Below are 22,886 nucleotides of genomic sequence, written 5' to 3'. Positions count from 1 at the left end.
CAATTTTAGGAGGTTTTGACTTAGGTTTAGGGATATATATTTTTGAGAGTTGGTAACTCTGGTTGTCGGTAAAACAGCACAGTCTACGTATTTCAGAAAGTCAATATAATTTTGTCATATTTTTACGGTCACTCTACGGTTTCTGTTTAATTTCATTCGAACAGTTTTGAAAAAGATTTGTCATTCTCATCTTCTTAGTAGAGATCTGCTTCCTTATTACAACCTATATCTTACTTTGGACAAGTTATTAGTTTTCTAAATTTCAAATACCGGCGGAAGGCTTACCGCGCCCCCGCAGTACTGCATTGCATTGTGCGGCCACTCGGAGGGTCGACTATGAGTAATACCGTTTCTCGTGCTGAGTGACGTCGTGCAGCGGCACGGGTTCGAACATCAGTCTGATACAGTGTAGAGTTACGATAAGACCCGCCCTCTGCGCCCTCACACCCTAACTTGCACTTACGCTGTTACCGCACCCTATTGATCTCCTGGACCGGTTGGGACTAAATTTGTTTCTCGTACTCTCATTCTTAAAAACGTGTCAATTATGGAAAGCGCCGATTCGCTTCTTGGTGGCCTCGCGGGCGGAGACACTGTGCCTGTGCCTGCAGGTGCATCGCACCCCGAACAAACTCTGAAGCGCGACCAGGATTCAACGGACGACTTTGAGCATTTAGACCGCGAGAGCAAGCAGGATGCCAACGAATCGCCTCTCCACCAACCGCGCATTGCTAGTCAGAATTTCATTGACATGGAACGTGACGATCCATTTGTGGACATGCCTCGCGCTCCTTCTGCGGCGGATAAACTAGCTGACCAACTTGCAGACAAATTCACCGACAGTGAATCCGACGCCGATACAGCGGGCGAATCGCCACTGCATCGTCCCGAGCCGCCACTGCCTAAACCTAAAGAACCCACACCTGAGCCAACTATTGTGGCGTTTGATCCTACTCCTGTACTCGCGCCTACTTCTGCACCTCCACCTACTCCTGCACCTGTTTCTACTCCTGCACCCGCGCCAATTGTGAAGCCTCTGCCGGAACCACCGGTGCAGATTCATCCCGAGCCTAAGCCTGCGGTCCAAGTCCAAGAGACTCCAAAACCTGCTCCTGCTCCCGCACCTGTGAAGATGGACCCAGCTTCTCAACCAGCCTCCGTTCCGAACGAGCCCGCCCGCGTTCCTGTCGCGCACGTCATCGAAGCAGAAGTAATCTTCTGTCAGATGGGACTTGGTAAGTTTCGTTAGTACATAATGACCTTTGTAATAATTTAATTTATCATGACGAAGGTGATGTAACATATATATGTAGGTACTTAATTCGTTCTAATTAGCCATTTATGCCCGGTTACGTCCTCACCTTTTTGAAGGAAGAAACTATCTGATTTGCTACTTAGCTATTGTGAATAATCAAAGTTATAGGTAGTTTGTAGTTACCTACAAAGTACTTGCGCATTTTTCTAGTTCTCTTTAAGCTTATCCTAAAATTATTATATCTATAATTCCAGCATAATAAACTTTCTTAAATGGTCGATTATGTGTCATAAGATCATGATATCAATCCATATTTCTTGCTCATATTTTTTTCTGGGTGATTTCGTCATCTACGAAGTGCGCGGCAAGTCGATGTGGCGTAGCGGCTGCTTTGTTTTTTGTGCTTAAAGAGTCCAAAAATTGGTGCTACTTCCAAGGCAATTCAAATGCTGCAGACCGTGAAGAATCAATTCTATACATAAGCATACGATGAATTTTAATAATTTGGTATAACCTCGTCTAATAATAAATATATCGTCAATGTAAGAATCGCAATCTAATAAAGCAAATAATAAGTCAAATTAAACAGCTACCCTGCGTGCATCACCGACTTTCCATCATAAATTTACTTTAGGAACAAAAGGTTGCGAAACGGTATCGGCTAGATCGTTGACCGCATCGCCGGGACAAGGTAACGGCACCCACTGAAACCCACGTCATCGTCGCGAAGCTGCATTTGGGAGAAAGGAAAGAACTACGATCCATATGTGACTCACCCGGAAACAGAACAACAGAGCTAGAACAATTAAATTAATGCAATGCAGAGCACAGAAAATACGAACCTTATTGTGCGCTTTTCCTATTTTTATTGTGTTAAACATTCTTTTATCAAACAGTTCAACAAAAACAAACTCTATCTCCCGATTTTTCGGTCACGGCACGGAATCTTATTTCAAACCGTTCCTGAGGCCATAACCCATAAGGCAGATTTACAATCTGCCTTATGCACAATTTTTTCCGCATACATAAATACTTACGCGGTTGAATTCACTGCCACCTATTTCTGAACCAAAGTAGGTTGGTAGGTATGTATAGTATAATACGTAAAAGTGTTCGTTTTGAAGAGATATAATATATGAATATTAACTGAACCCACAGATTACTGAATCAAATGGCAATAATGGTCCTAAAATAACATTGCTTCTTCTTACATAGGTTCTTAGGTGGCGAAGTAAATTCAAACTCAAAGAATCAACGATATCTGTGGATAAATCAAACGTATAAAATCATACATACATACATATAATCACGTCTATATCCCTTGCGGGGTAGACAGAGCTAACAGTCCTGAGCGGACTGATAGGCCACGTTCAGCTATTTGGCTTTAAGATAGACTTGAGATTCGAATAGTGACAAGTTGCTAGCCTATCGCCTAAAAAAAGAATCTCAAGTTTGTAAACCTATCCCTTAGTCGCCTTTTACGACATCCATGGGAAAGAGATGGAGTGGTCCTATCACGGCAGTATAAAATCATGTTATATTTATTTGTGTTAGTCTACTTAGGCAATCGATGAATTTCCATGAACAAACTGCCTGATGAGTCATCGGTGCAAATTTTCTTGGTTTGTATATGACCTAACCTGTTTGTTATTATGACGTTTTATACAGGCTAAGTAGGTAATCTAAAACCCGTCACGTTATCTCATGTGATAAGAATGCAATGGTTATCTCGTGCGAAATGGTTCAGTTTTCACCAAACAAACAATGTAATCTTATATACGTTTTAATATTAACATTACTGTTTCTAAATCTTGAATCTTAGATTTTTAGAAGAACCTCTAGCTAATTGGCCTAAAACATTGTTTCGTTGAGAGCGCAAAGATGTACAATTAACCATATTTATGTACTTTACCAACAACTGTACAAAATAGCACTAGTTTATTAGCTTTAGGCATTTCCTCATATTTCTTATCATGGTGGCATTCCGTCCGACCTACAGGAATCAGAATGGTCGTCGGCGTCGGCACCATTGCTAATTTTAGAAACAGTGCAACCACACCGCGGCGCCGCGTTGCTCGGCACAAGCAAAGATTCCTCGGCCCTGCGCTCACGTCGTTATTGGCTCGGCGTTCCACGTTTTTACAAACTGTGGCAATTTTTCTTATGTGGTTGATTGAAGCTCTGTTGTGACTCACGGTTTCCAATATTGCCGCCTCGTTGTGTGGATTTTATTCAGAACATAAACATGGGATCAGGAAGCGATGACGCTGTCACGAGTGAGTACCTAGGATCCACATTACACATTCATAGCCGGTATCCAATCTCTAAATTATGCCTTTGAATTGTCATTGATTGTAATCAATCAATCGTTTCCATGATGTTGCAAAGATTGGAAAGGTAATTTGCCACTTAGAAAATTCGTTTTCATGTTCTTATTGAGAAAAATCTGTAATGAAAATAGGTAGGTACTAATAATACTACTACATCCGTGACATTATTGGCCCGAAACTTACGTCAGATCGTTATTCTTAGGTATTTTTTGATTTTCATTTGAATTCTGATGCGTTATTCTTCGGTATTTTTTGAGTTTCATTTGAATTCTGATGTTATGTGAAACTTTCTAATAATTGGAGTTTACACCAACTTACCAAAACGGAGGATATGTTAGACTCTTGTGATTAAAAAATTTGATCTTAAAAAGATTTATGACCGGAGTGACATCAATGAAACTCATTCCAATATTCTGCAAACGCCTAACATTTTTAGAATGAAAAATTGTTCGATGCATTTCATATTGTCGCGAGCGCCTGCAAATACCAAAATCACTATTCGTGATATCGCATCCGCGACTCTGGGGCTTGCTTAACATCGTTGTTTTCAGACTTCAGTGTAAGAAATATCTGTATTTTTATTCATTTCTAAAATACTTGATAATTTTTTGGTTATAATTTTTTACCAAAAATTATAAATAATTTGGAAACAAACAAATAAAGTTCTAAACATATGTATAAGACTGAAGAATTTTCCGAGTTTACTATGATATTATCGTAAAATTATATTATGATATTATCTTATTTTGTGTGGCTAAGACTTTATAATCTATCAAAATATGAAATCAAATCTAACTTTGAAACATCAAATACTTTTCCTGCATCTTCGACTCGAATTTGATTATTTTTTAGTCCCCACCTACAAAATAATACAGGTTTTTCGCAAATGCCACGGGAATTTTAGTTTTTACAGGGATGAAAAGTAATGTATGTCCTTCTCCAGACTATTTAATACGCAAAATTTGAGGTAACAAACAAACTTACTTTTGCATTTATAATATTATTTGGGATAAATATAAGTTTTTTTTAATATTATCTTCACCAACCTGTATGATTGCAATAATACGTTAAAATGTCATCTCAAATAGTTGAATACAGGAAAGGTAAGGAGTTGAACCTGATCACAGAACTAGAACGCTTTATGGATGCAAATAGGTTCAAAACTAAAAAGTAAGATTTCCTTACAAACATTTCTTGAAATATTGTAAAACATGGTAAAAAATTTTTTTGCGCACTTGTCTAAAGTGATGACTTCATTTTCCCCTCTTTTTGAACTCTCTTGACCTACTTATAATCCCTTTGGCACACGCCCGGGTCAATTTCTTTGTTCGGGATGTTGTTGGATAGCTCGCGCTTGTCACTTAATCATCAATTTTGCTAAAGATTTCAATTATTGGGTACTCATTAAGTATTTTAATTCGTTTAGTTTTTTATTTAGGTAGATATCTGTTCTAGCTTATCAATATCTAAATAAGCATACATTTCTTTACATCGTGATACGTAATTTTCTTCATACGCGTCAGCCATCCTATGGATAAGTTTTAGATTAAAATGAAACATAATTGTGGTCCGCCCATCGGACCGGGCCATCTTCGCCCTGTTGGTTCACAGGTCCTCGACCTGTAACACAATGCTATCTTTACCGCTACTTTACATTGTAAGCACAGTCACAGCGCAGTAACATTACACAAAGCCAACTTGAACTATATGTATATAATCCTACTTAGTTGATTTTGTTGCATGTGCATCAAACTAGTATTAAAATTTTTAACCTACATAGGTTTAAGGTTGACCCACAAAGAGTGTGTGTGTGGAGGGTTGCTTGGTCGAGGTGTCGGTATCTATCTAGAAATAATACAGATTGAACTTTCAAATCTAACTAAAGAAAAGATTAATTTTGTTCGAAAGGACCACATTACAACAGTTGATTTGTTCACTGACTTTACTACTAGAAATCAGCAAGCGCAACAACGTTATCCTCTATCAAATCATATCTTGATCGATATCGTGTCGCCGTGTCGAAACAAAAGAAAATGCTTTGTTGGTATAAATAATCTATAAATTAAATTAACCCAGCATTTTGCTAATGTTTCACTGTCCCATCGCATTTTGTTCTTTGTATAATCAGTTTATTAAAAATTAATGCCAGGGTATAGCAAGGATTCGGCTACTTTCGAAGTTAAATATTTTAAAACGAACTAGAACAACCCCATACTAGTTCTCCAAACTTCACATAAACGTAAAACTTATTTTAAATTTATTAAAAATTAGTTTAATATATAAAATGAGACACCGTGAGGATCAAACATCTAAATTAATCGGGAAGTGATATCTACTATAGCTATTATTTTTGGCGATCGAGGAATCATTACGTACCTAATCCATTCAGTCCAGACTAGACGCATTAAAAGTTAGGGCTCCGTGCGGCAGGGGGTGGCGGGATCAATACGTGCGCCTCCCGTCGACGCATACACGGATGCCTCGCCTTCAATTGGTTATTAGCTGCCGGATTGCATGCAGGGTATTTTGTCTGTCATTGACATATAGCTTACAAGGAACAAGGCTTTGTATGACCCAACATAGTAACATACTGTACCTAGATCATAATTTTCGACTTACTACCGGGTAGTCATTTTATTACAAGTATAATAATTTTAAAACATAATAAGATTATGTATAGTCAGCGTTGGTGGTTGAATCGGCAAGGTGCCCGGTTAAAATACGTACCTAATGCGCATAAACGCAAAGGTTCACGTAACAATGACTATTTTCAAAGTTAATTTTATCTGCAACGATTGCAGAGGTCAGATGGGAGTCGCTTCTTTGAAAAACCTTACTTACCTAATCTAGATCCATGGTCAAACGCATACCCCAGGCTCCTCTTCAGAGCGGTGAAAGAAGACATTATCTATATAAGAGATAAAATATTTTTCATTTCTGTCAGCAGTCAGTGTTCCAGCAATATCGTGCATTTGTATTTGCAAACTGTTAGTCATTCGCAATTACAAATCTACACATTTGTTTGTTCTCGCAAAAGTAGGTTACCGCCGTGACCTGTTTAACAGTCTTTTGGAATGTCGAAAACTAAAACTTTTGATATTATACTTTTGCGTCTGCAGCGATTCCCATGTTGGTTAGAATTCATTCAAAATACTAGCCTTTACCTATTTCTTTGTATCGCCATAAGTTGGAACAAATGCGGAGGGCTAAGTATGTGAGCTAAGTTATGAGTCATTGGGGAAACATGGGGGAAACCCTTAGCCTGTTTCACAACTACACACCCAATCGTGTAGGGTCCATTACGCATTAATTATCTTTTTATCGCTTAGTTTTTATTTAATTGTAGCTATTAATAAACCCATTTCATTAGTTAAAGACATATGATAATATGAAACGCTGATTAAGTTCATGAGAGATTATCCTTTATTTGTGTAAATCCAAGTATAAGTATAAGTGTCTATAATAGTATCCAGTAAGTAAAAGACATTCAAAAGTTGTACGATTTACCTTAAAATGCTTATTTCCTTCTTCATTACTTGCCTCTTTATTTACTATGTACATTTTTCCGACGCTTTACTATCCAGAAAATTACTAGAAATGAAAGTTATGAATAAAGAAAGTTAAATCTGTACCAAATTCAATTAAAACGGTCGATTAAGCACGCCTACAATCGCAATTAGCTCAGTTTACAATAACTTCAAATTTACAAATACAACAACCTACCAGTATACCCTCACAATATCAGTATGATATGTGAGGCACAGTACAAGCACCCGCAGGTCTACCTGTTACAGAAGTTAAATACCTATTAGCTGATTACCAGAAATAACATACATTCTGGATTTTGGAATACATAAGCTCTGATAAAACCGAAAGTGGATTGACCAGTCATGGTATAATTCCAAATCGAGAAATGCTTATTACAGGTGTGGTGACGTCATCATTAGCGACCTCGATGGCTATTTTTATCACGGCTTGGTGTCGCCTCGGTCTGTCTGGCCCGTCATTCCTATCCTATCAATCAAATCACCGCAGCGGTGCACTACGGAACGAATGCATCACATATAATGTTAGCGATAACACTCGCACTCATGCCTCGGTCACGACGATAGTAGATTTCCATTCGAAATACATTAAGACAAATTCTTTTAACAAATTTGTTATTTATTGAAAACAATGTAGGTGGCTCTATAGTTTTTATTTGTTACTGTAGAAGGAGCGCTACGCTGTACGTGATTACATCGTTATGGCACGGCATATGAGTCATAATGTGCTCATCACGCATTACTACCAGTGCCATGAACGTTCCATGATCATTTCAGTTTTCCTATATCATTTATATTTGCTCCAGTCCAGCGTTTCTTTTTGTCTGATCCCAATCATACCGATAAAATTTCTTTCAGGATGCTTCTGCAGATAACGCTCAGTGTGCGCTGTAGATAACGCTCATATTTATAACTGCGTCTTAAATATTTATTTTGTTGTTTGTGATACACTGGAGTCACTTCGAATTTTGGGTATATCATGAACCAATGCTAATTCTGACTAAAATTTCTGATTAACAATACATTGTGATGATAGGTTGGCCTGATCGTCATCTTTAAATAAACAACAAAAATTATCCATTAATATCAATTAAACGAATATTCTTCATTTTAAGTTATATGGAGAGGATTAGAACTTTTTAGTGTTGCATGCAACGCACTGACACCCATTTTCTATGCCTTATCACTATATTGTGTGCACGACCAACTCAAACAAAACCTAAACTCGCATGTTCTCCACGCCTAGGCTGTCAATGAAATTCCTGCTGACTTGCTGCGGTAACATCGTGGTTTGGTTATTGTCAATCGATCATCGCCATGGTCGGAACTGTCCCAAAATCAGAATCTATGCAGAAATGGTTACAACAACGAAAAACAAACAGAAACGGACCTATGGCAACATGGACATGTATAATATGTGATTTTGGGGTTTATATTGATTTATGTACTGGGTGACCGAACAAGTACCGGTGCTCGGTGGACCTCAATATAACCATAAAAATTAGTAAAATAAAAAAAGTATGTACTAAAAATAAATATAGTATAAACTTTAAATTGGTAAAACAAAAATCGGTGTAGGTTTAAAAAAACACAAAAAAGAAAAATCCATCAAGAAAATGGTGAAGGCAAAAAATAAAACAGTCCGTTGCCATGGATCGAACCTAGTCATACATAGACTTAAAGAATCGCTCGCCAACTGAGCCGTCAGTGGAGCGGTCGCCGTGCCGATTATCGATCTCTAGCGAATCTTTTATATGGGAAAATGTTTTTGGGTAAAATATGGGAAAGACGAATTTTCCTGGACGTGGGACCCAATTTTTACCCCCGTGTGCGCCTACATTTAAAATTTCAACGAAATCGTTGGAGCCGTTTTCTAATTATATATTAAAATATTGTTCGTTTAATATTATAGTATTTATCTATCCTACACGTAACATAGTTGTCGCTAGAATTTTTCTGCGCGCGTGTTATTGTGCGTTTACTTCGCCTGGCCGGTTTTACTGATTTCACTTTCTTTACCAATGGAATCTTGATATTATGCATAGAAGTTAATCGCATAAATTTATACGTATAGGTATTAACATTTCGACGTTTCTGTTTTTTACTTAAAATGAGTTACTTAAGTCGAGAAACGTACGTTGAGTCTATAATCAAAATGTCGCTGTAATAGTCACGGCTCCACAGATAGAAATTACCTTTAATAATGTTTGTCATTAATAGATTACAAAGCTGTAAGATAAATAAATTGAATTAACTAAATCGCTAAATTCTATATCGATATTAATGAGCTGAGCAGTATTTAAAATTTAGTTCACTGTGTGACTGTGGATTTGTTCTCCGATATTCGTTTGTCTACGAAAAATTTTTCGAATCTTTGATAAATTTGTAGATAGAAATGTAGGAGTCTCTCGACGAATAGTTGGAAGATTCTTGAAAAAAAGGCCTGTAGGCCGATCGCCTAAGAACGAAATTATGCCGTCAAACCGTTCTTAGACAAAACGAACGTCCAACAGTGTCAGACTCACACTGTGTCCTTATCTATTACGATACGATACGATACCTACCTAGACCTGTATTTATTTCTTTTAATGGTTGGGCATGGATATATCATGAATGTATAAATCATGGAATTGATAGATATATACATAATATCTTCTGGCTTATGACAATGTTTTATGTGTAACCTTAACATATCTTATAATAACCTATTTAATCTAAAATGTAGTGGGCTTGAAATTTGTTGTGTTGGTTTCATGGTGATGGTACAGAGAGGCGCTGCATAATTTGGAGGGCTGCGATGTTGCGAGTGCCACTAAACCTATAGTGGTTGTTGGAGGTTTTGGTAGAAGCATAGGCAGTGCGCATGCGTGATATCGGGGTGTGGGGCGGTGTGCGGGGCTGCGCAGCTAGTATCGACGCGAGAGTCGGGCGCGGTGCGCGTCCGTACGCCGGTATTTACCGTCGCACGCTTTGTGTTACGTAAATTGTCACCATGGCCGCCTCTGGGCCCTCCCTATGCAGCGTCCTCAACCCGAGTAAGTTCCCACACTGCGGCTTCGCTTGACCCGCTTTCCTATCCTGTCGCGACTAACCCGCTAACGCACAGCCTTCTATTGCAGATGCCTGGTTCGACCCGCAAAGGCTGCATCCTGAAGGTGAGTGGTCGTCGAGGGGCGGATGGCAGAAAATACGCTTAGGTCGGCGCGCCGCCAAACAGGCCGCCCGGGCAAGCGCGCGTCGGCCCTGCGGCCCTGCACTGTGACCCAGTGACCGCTGTTTATAGAGGCGCATCAGTGTTGTTTGACCTCAGTGTTTACACCGTATGTGTGATATGAATGTTACTTTGTACCATCACTTTCCGCGGCTATCGAGCCACAAAGTGTGATTGATTGAACGACTTCCACTCGTTAGTTGGAAACAAAACAAATTTATCTATTATTCTGAGTCAAGGCCTGACATGCATGAATATACTATTTGTATGACCACACGCGAATGTCAATCAAGTGGCTTTAGAATAATCTAGTTTTCATATACCTACATAGGTACCTTCCTTCCTATAAACCTAAACAAGATAGATCATCAACTTATTTTCACATCACTTTTAGGTATCAATACTTAACTTTTACAGGCCCCTTCATAAAAAAATAAGTAGGTTTATAAAATTATAAATCTAGAGTATCTCTTGTGTCTCTTTGTTATTGATAAAGCACAATTGATCCGGAGTAGCTAACAAATATTATTTGCTGATAATTAACCATAGTTGCTCGCTAGCAAACTCGTAATAACCTATATAATAATTATTAACAAAATATACTTTACTAAATTGAAGTCATGACAATTATAATTAATGTTGAGAATCTTTTGACTCATAACCATTTTCCACATTTTCATAAACAACTTTTTACTCTATTTTAATTTTACTATTAACTTTGCTATACTTATCATTTGAATGTTTACAAAGTTATGGCAACCGAATCATTTTTCTGTGGTCCAGTTAGGTCCTTCAATAAATAATGAAAACGAAGTGATGATATTAATTGAATTGTTACTCAGATTGGTACCTAGGCCTAGCACCTGTGCTTCATACGCATGCGCTCCTCTCTCATTGTCTGCCACAAACGAAACATCACCCTTGCCAAGATGAAATTAGACCGATTTTATCTGACATTGAAGTCTCTGGCGAATTGATTTACCATTCCTAATTACTCCATTGTTTTTGACTTGGGTCACCTGTTACCTAGATGACCCCATCATCTACTAACATGGAAACCAGAAATGGGTTTGGACAATTTTGTGTATATCTGGCAGAATAAAACAAATATTCACAAGAGATGTTTCATATAATTTTATCATTTTCCATATCAATAGTAATTTTGTCTATGAATGTAATTCAAATTTGAAACCGCATTCTTTGGCTCCCCTTTGAGTAATTTTGACTTCCCAACACTCGGTGATCCTAATTCAATTAGTTAGATGTAGTCACTGAGTAAGCTAACGCCCGAACCATTATAACCATTGTACCTATAACTGTAAGGTTCTAATGGCAATACAATGCCACTGCTGCTTCTCTTGTTTCTATCCGCGTAAGAAATTCAATCGGACACTCGAGGCCGTACTATAAACTTGGTTTCTGTATTCTGTATCGTAACTACTTAAACTTCAATGTTTCCTATTTAAAATTATTTATTTTCTGTTAACACCTAATATGTATTAAAAACCAACAGACACCACCACTGTTTGTTTATAATTCTCTTAAATAAGAAAAACAGTATAATACTCATTATTTTCTATTGACGGCAATGCAATGTCACATCATTACTCGTGAACCTTAATTGCTTTCCATTATACTTTGTCTACGTGTGATTGTCTTATTTTCAGATACACTCATCGAAAATAGATTTTTTTTGAGTTCGACATGATATCGAATTTTCTATAAGTAGGTAATTCAGACTTCTTTTATCAATAAATTTTTGCCTACGCTTCGTACTATGTAATGATAGGAATATTTTGTCTGTTCAGAATATCTTTATTAGAGAAGACTTCATCCTTATCAAAGAGCTATTTCATAAGTATTATCTTTTCACATATGATATTTGTTCATCGTGTTCGACGATATTTGTCATTTAAACTTTTATCTTGTTTTATGGGCAGTGTTAAGAATACAAACTACTTATTTATTATTCTTACGTCTAGTTGCATCGTATTATTTATTTGGTATCATTATTTTGTCGTCTTGTTTGTCCTTTTACTTTTCTGTTCCAACATTGCAATCAGCATCGAAAGAGACGATTTATAGCGACTAGAAATAAACTTGTCTGTGATGGACAATAAAAATAAGTTTGTAGCTCAGTTAGGCTCAGATTAGTAGACAATAAGAATAAGATAGAGTATTTTGTATGTATGTATAACTAGGTATCTATATCGAAAGCAAACAAATAAAAGTGGCCACGTAAGCACAATAATAAATATATGCTTAACAATTGAAACACAATAAACAATAACATTTTACGCTTTTCAAGACAATGTACGTTACATTGTTTCTTTAGGACACTATAAGTCTCAATTAAAACTTAAAAGATACTACTATCATAGTAAGCGTTATCCAAATAAAATAAATTTTTAGAGTCTGCCCTGTGCGTTTCGTTTTGCCAGACTAGTTCATATCCACGTTGCGTTATTTTTAATCCTACAGAGTAGTCAAACTATTGTCGTGTGTTTCAACAATTTTTTTTTGTTTCTACCCGGAATTTAATCAGGCAACTCCGCATTTTCAGTGGACTTATTTTAGCAGAGTTCATTGATATTTGCGAGATTTTCACTTTCTTGTGTTCAGTATAATGTTGTACTATAAAAAGTTGTTTGTGAAAATGTTATACATATTTTTAAAGAACATTTAAAATCCCCATCATGTTGGTTTGCCGTCATCAAGGTCATTCATGTCGTAGAGTACAACAGAACCACTCCATATTTTCTTTAATTTTTAATTTTATTTAACTACTGATGCATTAATAATTTCCAAAGGTATCATGAATGAACAACAAACATGAATATCAAGCAGCTGATCAAAAAACCTTTCCAAATCATCTCTTGTTTCGGGAATTTAAGGTAGCAAAGTAAACTGAGAGATTGGTTTTGTCTCTATATTATAAAAGAGTGTGATGGTATGAATTCTGTGATACATTATATGTAAATAGAACATTTTGACCTTATTATTTTCTGTTCCCTGAGTTGTCGAGTCTTCTGGAACGTGTTCAACTCTTATTTAAAGTAACTGAAGCTTAGCCTTTGATAGTTTTCCTCTCCAATCGATAGACCTCTTTTGCAACATACTTTTGCGACTACTCTACTATCTTAAACGACCTTATTTGTGCGGCTTATTGTTACGACACATATTACTTATGAAATCGGTTCTTGGACCAATGTCAATTTAATCTTTCACGTATAAATACTTAAATACCAATAAACTAGGAATTAGTGATCCCCGGGTCTGAAACAAAGACACTCAAATTTTGATGATGACTAGATATGGACCCCGACATCGACGCAAAATATATTCTCGTTCTCGTCAAAGTAAACATAATCTTATGGGCAAAAATCTCCTCCAAATGCCAATTAAAATTTCGGGGTAGTTCCTAGTTTCATGTACGATTAATTACATTTAGGATTGTTTACTTATCTCTCGAATTTTAGATTTTCAGGTTTGTAAAAACACTGAAACATGATTAAATTTGCAAATGACGTAAACTTTGACAAGAGAATCTCAAGCAGCCTTGAAAAAAAAATTTCTGACGGTAACGTAGGTAACTTTATGATGCCTACAACTTGTCATTATTCCAAGTAAATGTATTTTCACTTGTTCAAAATACATATATAATTATACGGATGGAATCAACTGTGCAGTGCTATTTTTCGGAATTCACATTGTAAAATTTCGAAAAGGCTTCACAAGAAACTCTGTAGTCGCCCCCTCATTACTAAGGATCTTTGTACCTAGTGTAAAAAAACTTGAACATATAAACGATGAAGTACGTTGTATGAAAACTTAGGCGTACTTCAGCCATAAAGGTTAAGAGTTTGCCAAACAAAAATACGTAATATACGCACACTCAAATATCTAATGTAGACAGTAAAAATGAAATTTCTTATGCCAACTCTGGATATCTGCGCAACAGCAGTGTGTTATCACAAGACAAGTTTATTATAAATTATTAGTGTCCGACCGAAGGTCTATTTTTGGCCGAAGCCGAAGCCGAAGCCGATTAATCGGCTATCGCCACAACCTTCGGCCGAAGCCGAAGCCGAAGCCGACGGTTTATATTCTCTCAGCACTCAGTAATTAATTTTGTTCAATATTGTCTACAAGCTACAATTAATATTAAAATCATTTCAAAACCTCAATATTGAAGGTTTATATATTGACTGTCTCATATAGAAGTTGATGATATATCATAGAGGTGGTTGGTTTAGAGATAAACTAGCTGTTGCCCGCGACTTCGTCCGCGTAAATTTCGAGTTGAATTTTAATCATACAGTCAGATACAGACAGACAAAAAATGTAAAAAAAAAAATTTCTCTATCCGTTTCAGTCAAAATATTAAATGTACAGAAAAAATATTTTTACCGTTTTATTATATGTAGTATTTTGATTTTTCAGTTTTTTTACATAAAATACTCAAACAATACAAAAAAAAAATATTATATAATTGTTGGGATTCGAACTTGGACCGCCAACTTCACAGTCTCACGGGCTAACCACTGGACCATCGAAGCCGTTGCGTTGGTGTCGAAATTAAAGTAGACTACATACATATGGTCACGTCTTTATCCTTTAGGGGTAGACAGAGCCTACAGACTTGAAAAGACTGAATGGCCACGTTCAGCTATTTGACTTAATGATAGAATTGAGATTCAAAAAGTGATAGGTTGCTCGCCCATCGCCTAAAAAAGAATCCCAAGTTTGTAAGCCCATCCCTTAGTCGCCTTTCACTTATATTTATATGTTATAGGTATAATGCCGTCGTATAATGATAAATGACTTTGAATTTTTAATTTCGTAACTTATTTGCAGGCATACTGAAGCCTTGAGTTCATTCAAATGTGGATAACTTTTTTTTGTGAACCGATTTTGATGAAACAAACTTTAAATGTTATTCTGAGTTAAAACAAAGTTTGAAGTAAATCGGTTTAGTACTTTCGGAGATAATCGTGATCATACATACAGACAGACAGACAAGAAATTAAAAAAAAATATTTTTGCTTTCTATTATTCATTCTAAGTGTCCCTCTATCCATTTCAGTCGAAAATACTAAATGTACAGACAAAATATTTTTACTGTTTTATTATATGTATAGATAAAAGTTTGTGATTTACCTACTGGTAAAAAATAATGATTTGATTTCTTACAAAAACACTCGTTTAAATACACGTACGGACTTGTTTTGATGCATGCAATCAGCAATGTGCTATTTTGACAGTGACTCCCCGCCGCCTCATGACTTTCGTAACAGTTCGTTCAATCTCGACGGTCGCTCGGACCTTCGGCGAAACCTTCGGCTTCGGTCGAATTTTGGGCCGAAGCCGAATGTTTCGCCGAAGGTGGATTTTTTGGCCGAAGGTGGCCGAAGCCGAAGCCGAAGCTTCGGTCGGACACTATAAATTATCTTAGAGGAAAGAATTATTATTTTCCAACCACAAAATTATTGCCTCTGACTAAATAAACCAAATATGGAAGGAAAGGTATTTGTTCAGTATACGAAAATAGTGTAAAAAGTGTAAAAAAACAAAGTGTGTGCCAGTTGCTTCTGTTAACCAACTTGGGATTTTCTTTTGGGCAATGGGCAACCTGTCACTAATCTCAATTGCGTATTAAGCCATACAGCTATCTGAGGCCTTTTGGTCTTCATGAGAAACACCCCCGATTGCATTCTCGACTCAAGGTCCGCAGGCGACAGTAGATATGTTATCGAAATATTATACTGAAATATTTTTGACTTTGAGTTTCAAAATTGATACATACAGTGAAATATCTGAACCCTGTGGTTTCGGCAGAGTCTACTCTGCCGAATCTGATCTCTAGTTCACGTTCAGCTCAAAACTCGGTCAGAAACCACTCAAACATACATTAACCAAAGCTAAATAACAATAAAGCCTATTGATGGGGGTGTATATATTATCTTGACTTGGTTCTGGTCAATCCTAAGGGATTGCGAAAGCCAAATAGTAGTAATAAAACACCCAGAACTATAGTTCGTAACGTTACGTCTAAAAGTAATGATACTGGCGATAACTTGCTCGAATAATTATAATTATGCTTTGACAACTCGCCTCCCTGACACCGACTATTCATGGCAAAATCCTCTGTACTTGATATTTAGAGGATTGGAATACCTACTAAAATAATTTGTATAGCAAGTGTAGCATAAAGAACATGCTTCAACTCGTTTTGCCGTTACGCGCGCTTTGGCGCCTGCGCGGTTATTTTGGCAACGATACGCGTGGTCGCTATATCGATCAGAAATTGATGGAGCGTAGGCGCAGCTCAATGTTTTGAATAAACTTTGATTGTGGTGATTTATACCTGCAGTCTCATAAGAACTTCTCCGTGTAAAATTAATAACGGGTATCTTAGCAAACCTGAAGTAGGCTATGCAGAAGTATTTTCAGTAATATTAATCATGTCATGTGTTTAATGGATGTCAGGGTTATTTTTACAATGCCCATTTATTTATCGAGGAGTCATAGTGATCACTCAAGAGTCCATAGTTAGCAAATATAATCCCATCCGATTGATCGTAATTGAAGTCATTGAACTTTACGCTTCGGCCTTCTGAATTAAGTGATTCATTTCATCCTTGGAGGAATCCATCACTTATCAATCTACCACATGGCGGTACACTTGAGTTTATCAATAAACTGCCAATAAGTTTAATGAAAATAACAGCCAACGCGCGCTGATATTTTTAAATAGGGCTTTTAACTTTCAAAGATTTCCATCATAAATGACCGACAAAGCAGATTGATTTAGTGCGGACTAGTCAGACAGATGTCGCTTTGTGTTTACGGCATTTATTCGCGGTGGCAAAAGGTGATGGTGTCAGCAGCAGTCGGTGACGTGTGTAGAAAGGTGGGCCCGCGTGGCAGCCTGTCCACGTGCGCGGCCACCTCGTCCCGCTCTCTCACTCCGCCGCCATGGCGCGTCCAAAGCAGTCGCCCCGCCACGCAGCTCAAATCCAAGACCTTCCGCCCCGTGGTCCAGGTATAGTCCTTGTTATTCATTAGGGACATACCGTGCGACGTAACCGGTTATTCCGCGAACATCCTGTGACCAACACGCCTAACGGCAAATAGGAGTGCAGTAGGCTTCGAATCACAGATTGTATTCTACATCGGTTCGAAGCTGACTAAGACTGCAGACGTGGAACTGGGAAATAAGCAAGTTCTGATGAGACGTTTTTGTGTGAATAAAATATGTTAATAAACTATTGTGTTGACATAAAGTTATGTAGACTGAGAATCCTGCAAGTTCGATGTACCCAGATTTCGTTGATGTAGTCTTAGTTGTCTTTTTTTTTTTCAAGAAATTAACTATTTTTCTTATAATTGTAATTTTAAAGTGTAGAAATAAAATATATATCAACACATAATACCAACGTTTTAACACATCGTTTTTAGTTTTAGGATTGAACTTATTTAATTTATTTAATTACATAAACAGTTCCATTGCATCGTCATCACTTAGTTAGCACTGTAGAATTTATTTGATTATGCGGAAAAAACGTAGCGTGATAAAGAGATAATTTTAGAAATATTTTATGACACTTATAACATTAGTCCTAGATTTATTACCCAATTCATATATTACATATTTTTTAGATTATCCTGTTAGTTATCATCATTTAACACATGCACGACATATGTGACATACAAATCGTATAGTAATATTTGTTCACTAAAAATTACCATAAGATTATTATGTACACCTTACTTACTACTTACGTGATTCTTAAGTAAGTTTACCAGCTCTATTTGGCAAAATTGATTGAAATATATAAAAAAAACAGACTTTAACGGCAACGGTGTTCTACTTTTCAATAGTTTTTACCGTGTGTGATAGTTTTGATAAACGCTTCTTAATTTAGATTACCGTAAGCGAAGCATCTGTGGTGTGAAGCGAAGTTTGTAGTTAACAATTAGTCAAAACTAAAACCATAATCGTTTGATTTTGTACCAATACCTAATTGTTTTATGTTTGCGTTACAGTGGAGTCCCTGATCTACTGGCGCAACGCGGCGCGTTCTGGCGCGGCCCTGGGCGCTGGCCTGGTCCTCCTCATTGCTCTGGCCTGCTGTTCCGTGGTGTCGGTGCTGGCCTACGCTTCGCTCCTAGCCCTTTCAGCAGCGGTATCCTTCCGCATATACAAAAACGTGCTCCAAGCCGTACAAAAGACTAATGAAGGACATCCCTTCAAGTAAGTATTATAAATCTAAGTGGTGTTGGTGGTGGTGGTATTTTAGTTATTATATCTGCAAATGTAATATAAAAACCAAAATAGTTATTTAATTATTAATATTTGGCATTATATCAGACTACTGCACTTAAAATATACATACTTACAGAGTAAAATTAATCGTCTGCTTTGCCTGCTGAATGACAAACCGGTAATATCAGTTTTTAGAAAACCAGTGTTCCATAATCATCGGTCCTTTTTTTTGAAATTTCAACTTGTAGTGTCAACTTTGCCTGTTTATTCAGGTGAGAGGTGACTATGAGTGGTGTAAGCAGGGCAAAGTTTTAATTTATACGAGTATATAATGTAATAACACATATCAAAACATCATTTTTAAGACTATTTCACTACCGTTGATTATTTTAAACATGGACAGTTGTATTAATTTTAACTTCTTATTTGGTACTATTTAATTTTATATGCGGTTAATAGGATTTACAATATGGTCTTTATAGTTATAATTATACAGATCTTAAGTCTAATTAGCAAATTTTTAGCGTGCAAATATCAATCTTTGATAATAAAATAATATTTTCAATTTATGCACCAATTAATTAATGTCATTTACCATTAAAAAAACTCCTCAACCGTATAAATTATATTACCTAACAATCATTCCTTTAAGACTATTTTAAATTTATTTTCTATATTAATAGCAATTTGATGTATTTGGTTATCCTATAGGTATAAGAAAAAAGTTGCCCTTATATCCCTTAAACTCTTGTTTTTCGCGTCAGAGATAGGCAAAGTTTATCATTTATTCACGCTTTATCATCATAGTACCCACGATCAGCTTTTCAAGTTATACCAGTGTAACACAAAAACCCACAGTACAAGGTAGAAAACTTTTATCCACAGAAGAAGGCTGCACTAACGCAAGCGTTTCATGCCTTGATATGCAAAATACGCTGACACTCACATACCTACCTATATATTTATCACATATATATTTACAGGACTCATGAAACTTGAGACTTTTAGAAAAAAAAAAGATTAACTATACTTGTCTGAGTTTATTGATGTAATGGTAATGCTATGACTTACAGATGGCTATTGGAGAAGGACATCAGCGTGCCCGCCGAGCGCGCGCAGTCACTGGCCGCCGCCGCCACCGCACACCTCAACGCTGGCGCTAGCGAACTTCGCAGGTAACCTCTCTCATTCAAAAACATAGTGCTAAAAACATGTGTTTGTTACCATCAAGTCGTCGTATCCCAATTGAACAACTTCAGACGTTTCTATAAAAAATAAATTTATGACGGCTAACTACTGACGCAGCACATCGCCACACGTAGCCTCCGAAACTGAGTGTAACCTAGTTTATTTTGTATACATACTATCCAATTCTAATAATTTAATCAATGCGACAGTTTATGGAGATGTGGATGTGTGTTTTGTTACTCTTTGTTATTGTTTCAATTAAGATTGCTTGTTTGAAATAAAAAAAATAACATCTTATTTCTATTATAAATAAATATTAATCTGAATCCAAATTGAGACATTCGGTGAGTAATTTAATGAAGAGTTTTAGATTTGTGAACTTACGAATTGAGTGTTGGTCTTTCTCAGGCTTTTCCTGGTGGAAGATTTGGTGGACTCGCTCAAGTTTGGCGTGCTGTTATGGTGTTTGACGTACGTCGGGGCTTGCTTCAACGGCATCACGCTCATCATCCTTGGTAAGTCGGTTCTTTATAACCCACTAGAATACTTACCAGCGTAAGAAAAAGATCCGTTGATTTCAGTTCCCGTGCCGGCCGGGCCGCTTATGGAACATATATACCACCTAATTTCAAATTTCTATAGACTTAAAAACAAATGGTTGAAATTGAGCTGTCCGAACCTCCGAGTCTGCCAGAGTTTGGACAAGGACCAAGGATAGCTTCCTTATATGTTAGTCAATTTCCTCTTTTCTTTGCTACAATGCCTGCATACTCTTGGGTCAGAAGCATTACATCGGAGACAGAAAACACGAAAAAATGAGAAAGAGACAGAGAACCTGGCTGTGATTATATTTACCCATGAAAATATTCTTTTCCAAAGTGTACTTTCCTGTTTTCCTTTAAACGCTTATAATATTATCACTTATCTGATATTCGTAAATTGTTACGACTACTATACCGGAGTATATATACTATAAGAAATACCTATCCTTATATTTTTGGTAAAAGAAGAGAGGGAAGATAACACATATCCGTTATCAACGTTTGTGAATTACAAAAGTGTTACCTACAATGCCTCGTTGTAAAGTATCTCGATTGACTTTAAAATGTATCTTTCGTTTCCAGGTTGGATAGCGTTATTCACATTGCCCAAGGCATACGAGATGAACAAACAGCAAGTTGACGCCAACCTCGAGCTGGCGCGTGCCAAGATCAACGAGATCTCTGCTAAGTAAGTACATTTCTAGAACATTACCACCAAACTACACTCATTCATTATTTGTCGTTAAAACACATCTTTTTCTCTTGGCGTTAATTTTGGTAACATCCTAAACGTTCTGGAGAGGAACCTAGGGCGTTTTGACCATCATCCTAAATTGGTTTGGTCGGGTTTTAACATAAAGCCATTTCCGACAGACTTCTGCAACCAAATAGTATAATAAACACTACGTTTTATCCGCAACCTTGGGGGGAACCCAATCCATCATGAATTATAAACTGTTCTAGATGAAAGTGCCTTCTCTTAGCTGTATTTTACGAAATCGGTTTAGACAAAGTCGACAAAGAAGTCGTGCGCAAGTCCCATTGGCACTTTGCGGTGTTTTTATTATATACGTGTTTGTTTGTTTGTAATATCTTTATTGTACATACATACGAAAGAACACAAAAATACAGTAAATTTGTAAGACAAAATATACAAAGGCGGATTTAGGGATCTCTACCAATCAACCCTTGAATAACTAAGAGGAGAGTTACATTAATAGGGTATAAGTACTACTTCTACCTGGTTTAATAATTAAAATGCAATACAGAATTGATTAAAAAAGTTTCATGTACCAAAAGTTATGTAATCCGCAGGTGCGTACAACTCACTTCATAAAGGTACAGTTTGTTGAGGTTGACGGAATTATTTGTCACTAATGTAGGTGTAGGACAAGAAGAAACAAAAGAACAAGTTGTACATAAATTTTTTCGTGTTTTTTTATAAAATAGTCATCATTAATACGTATGATAATCTTTGTATAAATGTCTGTCTGGAATTCTCTCTCGACTTTGCGTATTCTCAGTTACATCTTCTGATGCTATGTTTCGGGGCCCGAGCACGATTATGAACAACTTATATGTCTGTGTTTATTTGTTGTAAATAAAATACGCATACACACTTGATTGTTAGACATATTTCTTTTCTAAATACATATTACACAGACTGTAAACTTTCACTCAATCGCAACTCACCTTTGAACAAATTACATACACTAATTGGTTTTTCCGTACCTACCATATAATCATGTACACTCAACAACAAGCTTGAAAAGACTAAATGGGCAGGTCACCTGTTTGGCTTAGTGATAAAAGTGAGATTCAAATAGTGACAGGTTGCTAGCCCGTCGCTCAAAAGAAGAATCCCAAGTTTACCAGTCTATCGCGTAGTCGCCTTTACGACATTCATGGGAAATAAATGGAGTAGTGGCAACAAAAAAAAAAGAGTAGTCCTTATTCTTTTTTCTTTTGGTGCCGGGAACCACACGGCACTTAACCAATTTTTAACTAATATCCGTGTTACAGAGTGCGGGCAGCGGTGCCGCTAGGCAGGAAGTCAGAGAGCGAAAAAGATAAGTAAGCGGCGGCGACGCGACTTCGACGCGACAGCGACTCAGCACGACGCGGCACCGACGCGCACCACGCGACACCCGCCCGCGCCCGAACACAGTTCTTTAATTAGCGCCGGAGTACTTCAATCACTGTTTGTTATATTTATTATTATTGTAATATTAAATAAAGATAATTACTTTACGTGTAAAGCTTTATGAGACGAGTCATGCGGAGATTGTATTTGCTTTTTGAAATTTTAAATTAAAATACCTGTCGGAAATATTTTTTCTATTTTTAATTTCTCATCCTCGGTTTTCTGGGTTATCTTTGAAAAAGTAGAATTGTTACGAAAGGTTTACTATTTCACTCTTCGGTCAGTTTTGAGATTTAAGGCTTTTGAATTCTTAATATAATAAAGATATGTTTTATAATATAAATGAGAAAGATGAGATAGAAAATTATGATTATATAAAATCTACCCCTATGTTAGGTTCCCT

General features: G+C 36.8%; 1 protein-coding gene across 7 annotated transcripts; it reads left to right on the top strand.

The window, feature by feature from the left end:
• The first annotated feature begins 83 nt into the window (after positions 1–83).
• Positions 84–22,671, top strand: LOC106132386 (reticulon-3-B). Of its 7 annotated transcripts, none has more exons than XM_013331782.2 (7): positions 84–1,235; positions 10,250–10,285; positions 18,391–18,598; positions 19,684–19,785; positions 20,207–20,313; positions 20,923–21,028; positions 22,363–22,671. In XM_013331782.2, exons 1-7 carry the CDS (start codon positions 548–550, stop codon positions 22,415–22,417), a joined length of 1,302 nt encoding a protein of 433 aa, XP_013187236.1. In that variant the 5' UTR covers positions 84–547; the 3' UTR covers positions 22,418–22,671. The 7 variants fall into 7 exon arrangements, with proteins under 7 accessions (XP_013187236.1, XP_060803642.1, XP_060803643.1 ...); XM_060947660.1 differs by lacking the exon at positions 84–1,235 and adding an exon at positions 3,322–3,531; XM_013331776.2 differs by lacking the exon at positions 84–1,235 and adding an exon at positions 10,008–10,165.
• The last annotated feature ends 215 nt before the right edge of the window (positions 22,672–22,886 follow it).

Source organism: Amyelois transitella, chromosome 14, assembly GCF_032362555.1.
Source record: "Amyelois transitella isolate CPQ chromosome 14, ilAmyTran1.1, whole genome shotgun sequence".
Lineage (NCBI taxonomy): Eukaryota > Metazoa > Arthropoda > Insecta > Lepidoptera > Pyralidae > Amyelois > Amyelois transitella.
Note: the sequence above shows the minus strand (reverse complement) of the source record. Positions and strands in the feature narration are given on the sequence as shown.

Excerpts from the sequence above, each read along its gene's own strand:
- LOC106132386 (XM_013331782.2), top strand. The coding sequence starts at position 548 with ATGGAAAGCGCCGATTCGCTTCTTGGTGGCCTCGCGGGCGGAGACACT. Across the intron at positions 18,599-19,683 it reads AATGAAGGACATCCCTTCAA|ATGGCTATTGGAGAAGGACA; the intron begins GTAAGTATTATA and ends TATGACTTACAG. Across the intron at positions 20,314-20,922 it reads CATCACGCTCATCATCCTTG|GTTGGATAGCGTTATTCACA; the intron begins GTAAGTCGGTTC and ends TTTCGTTTCCAG.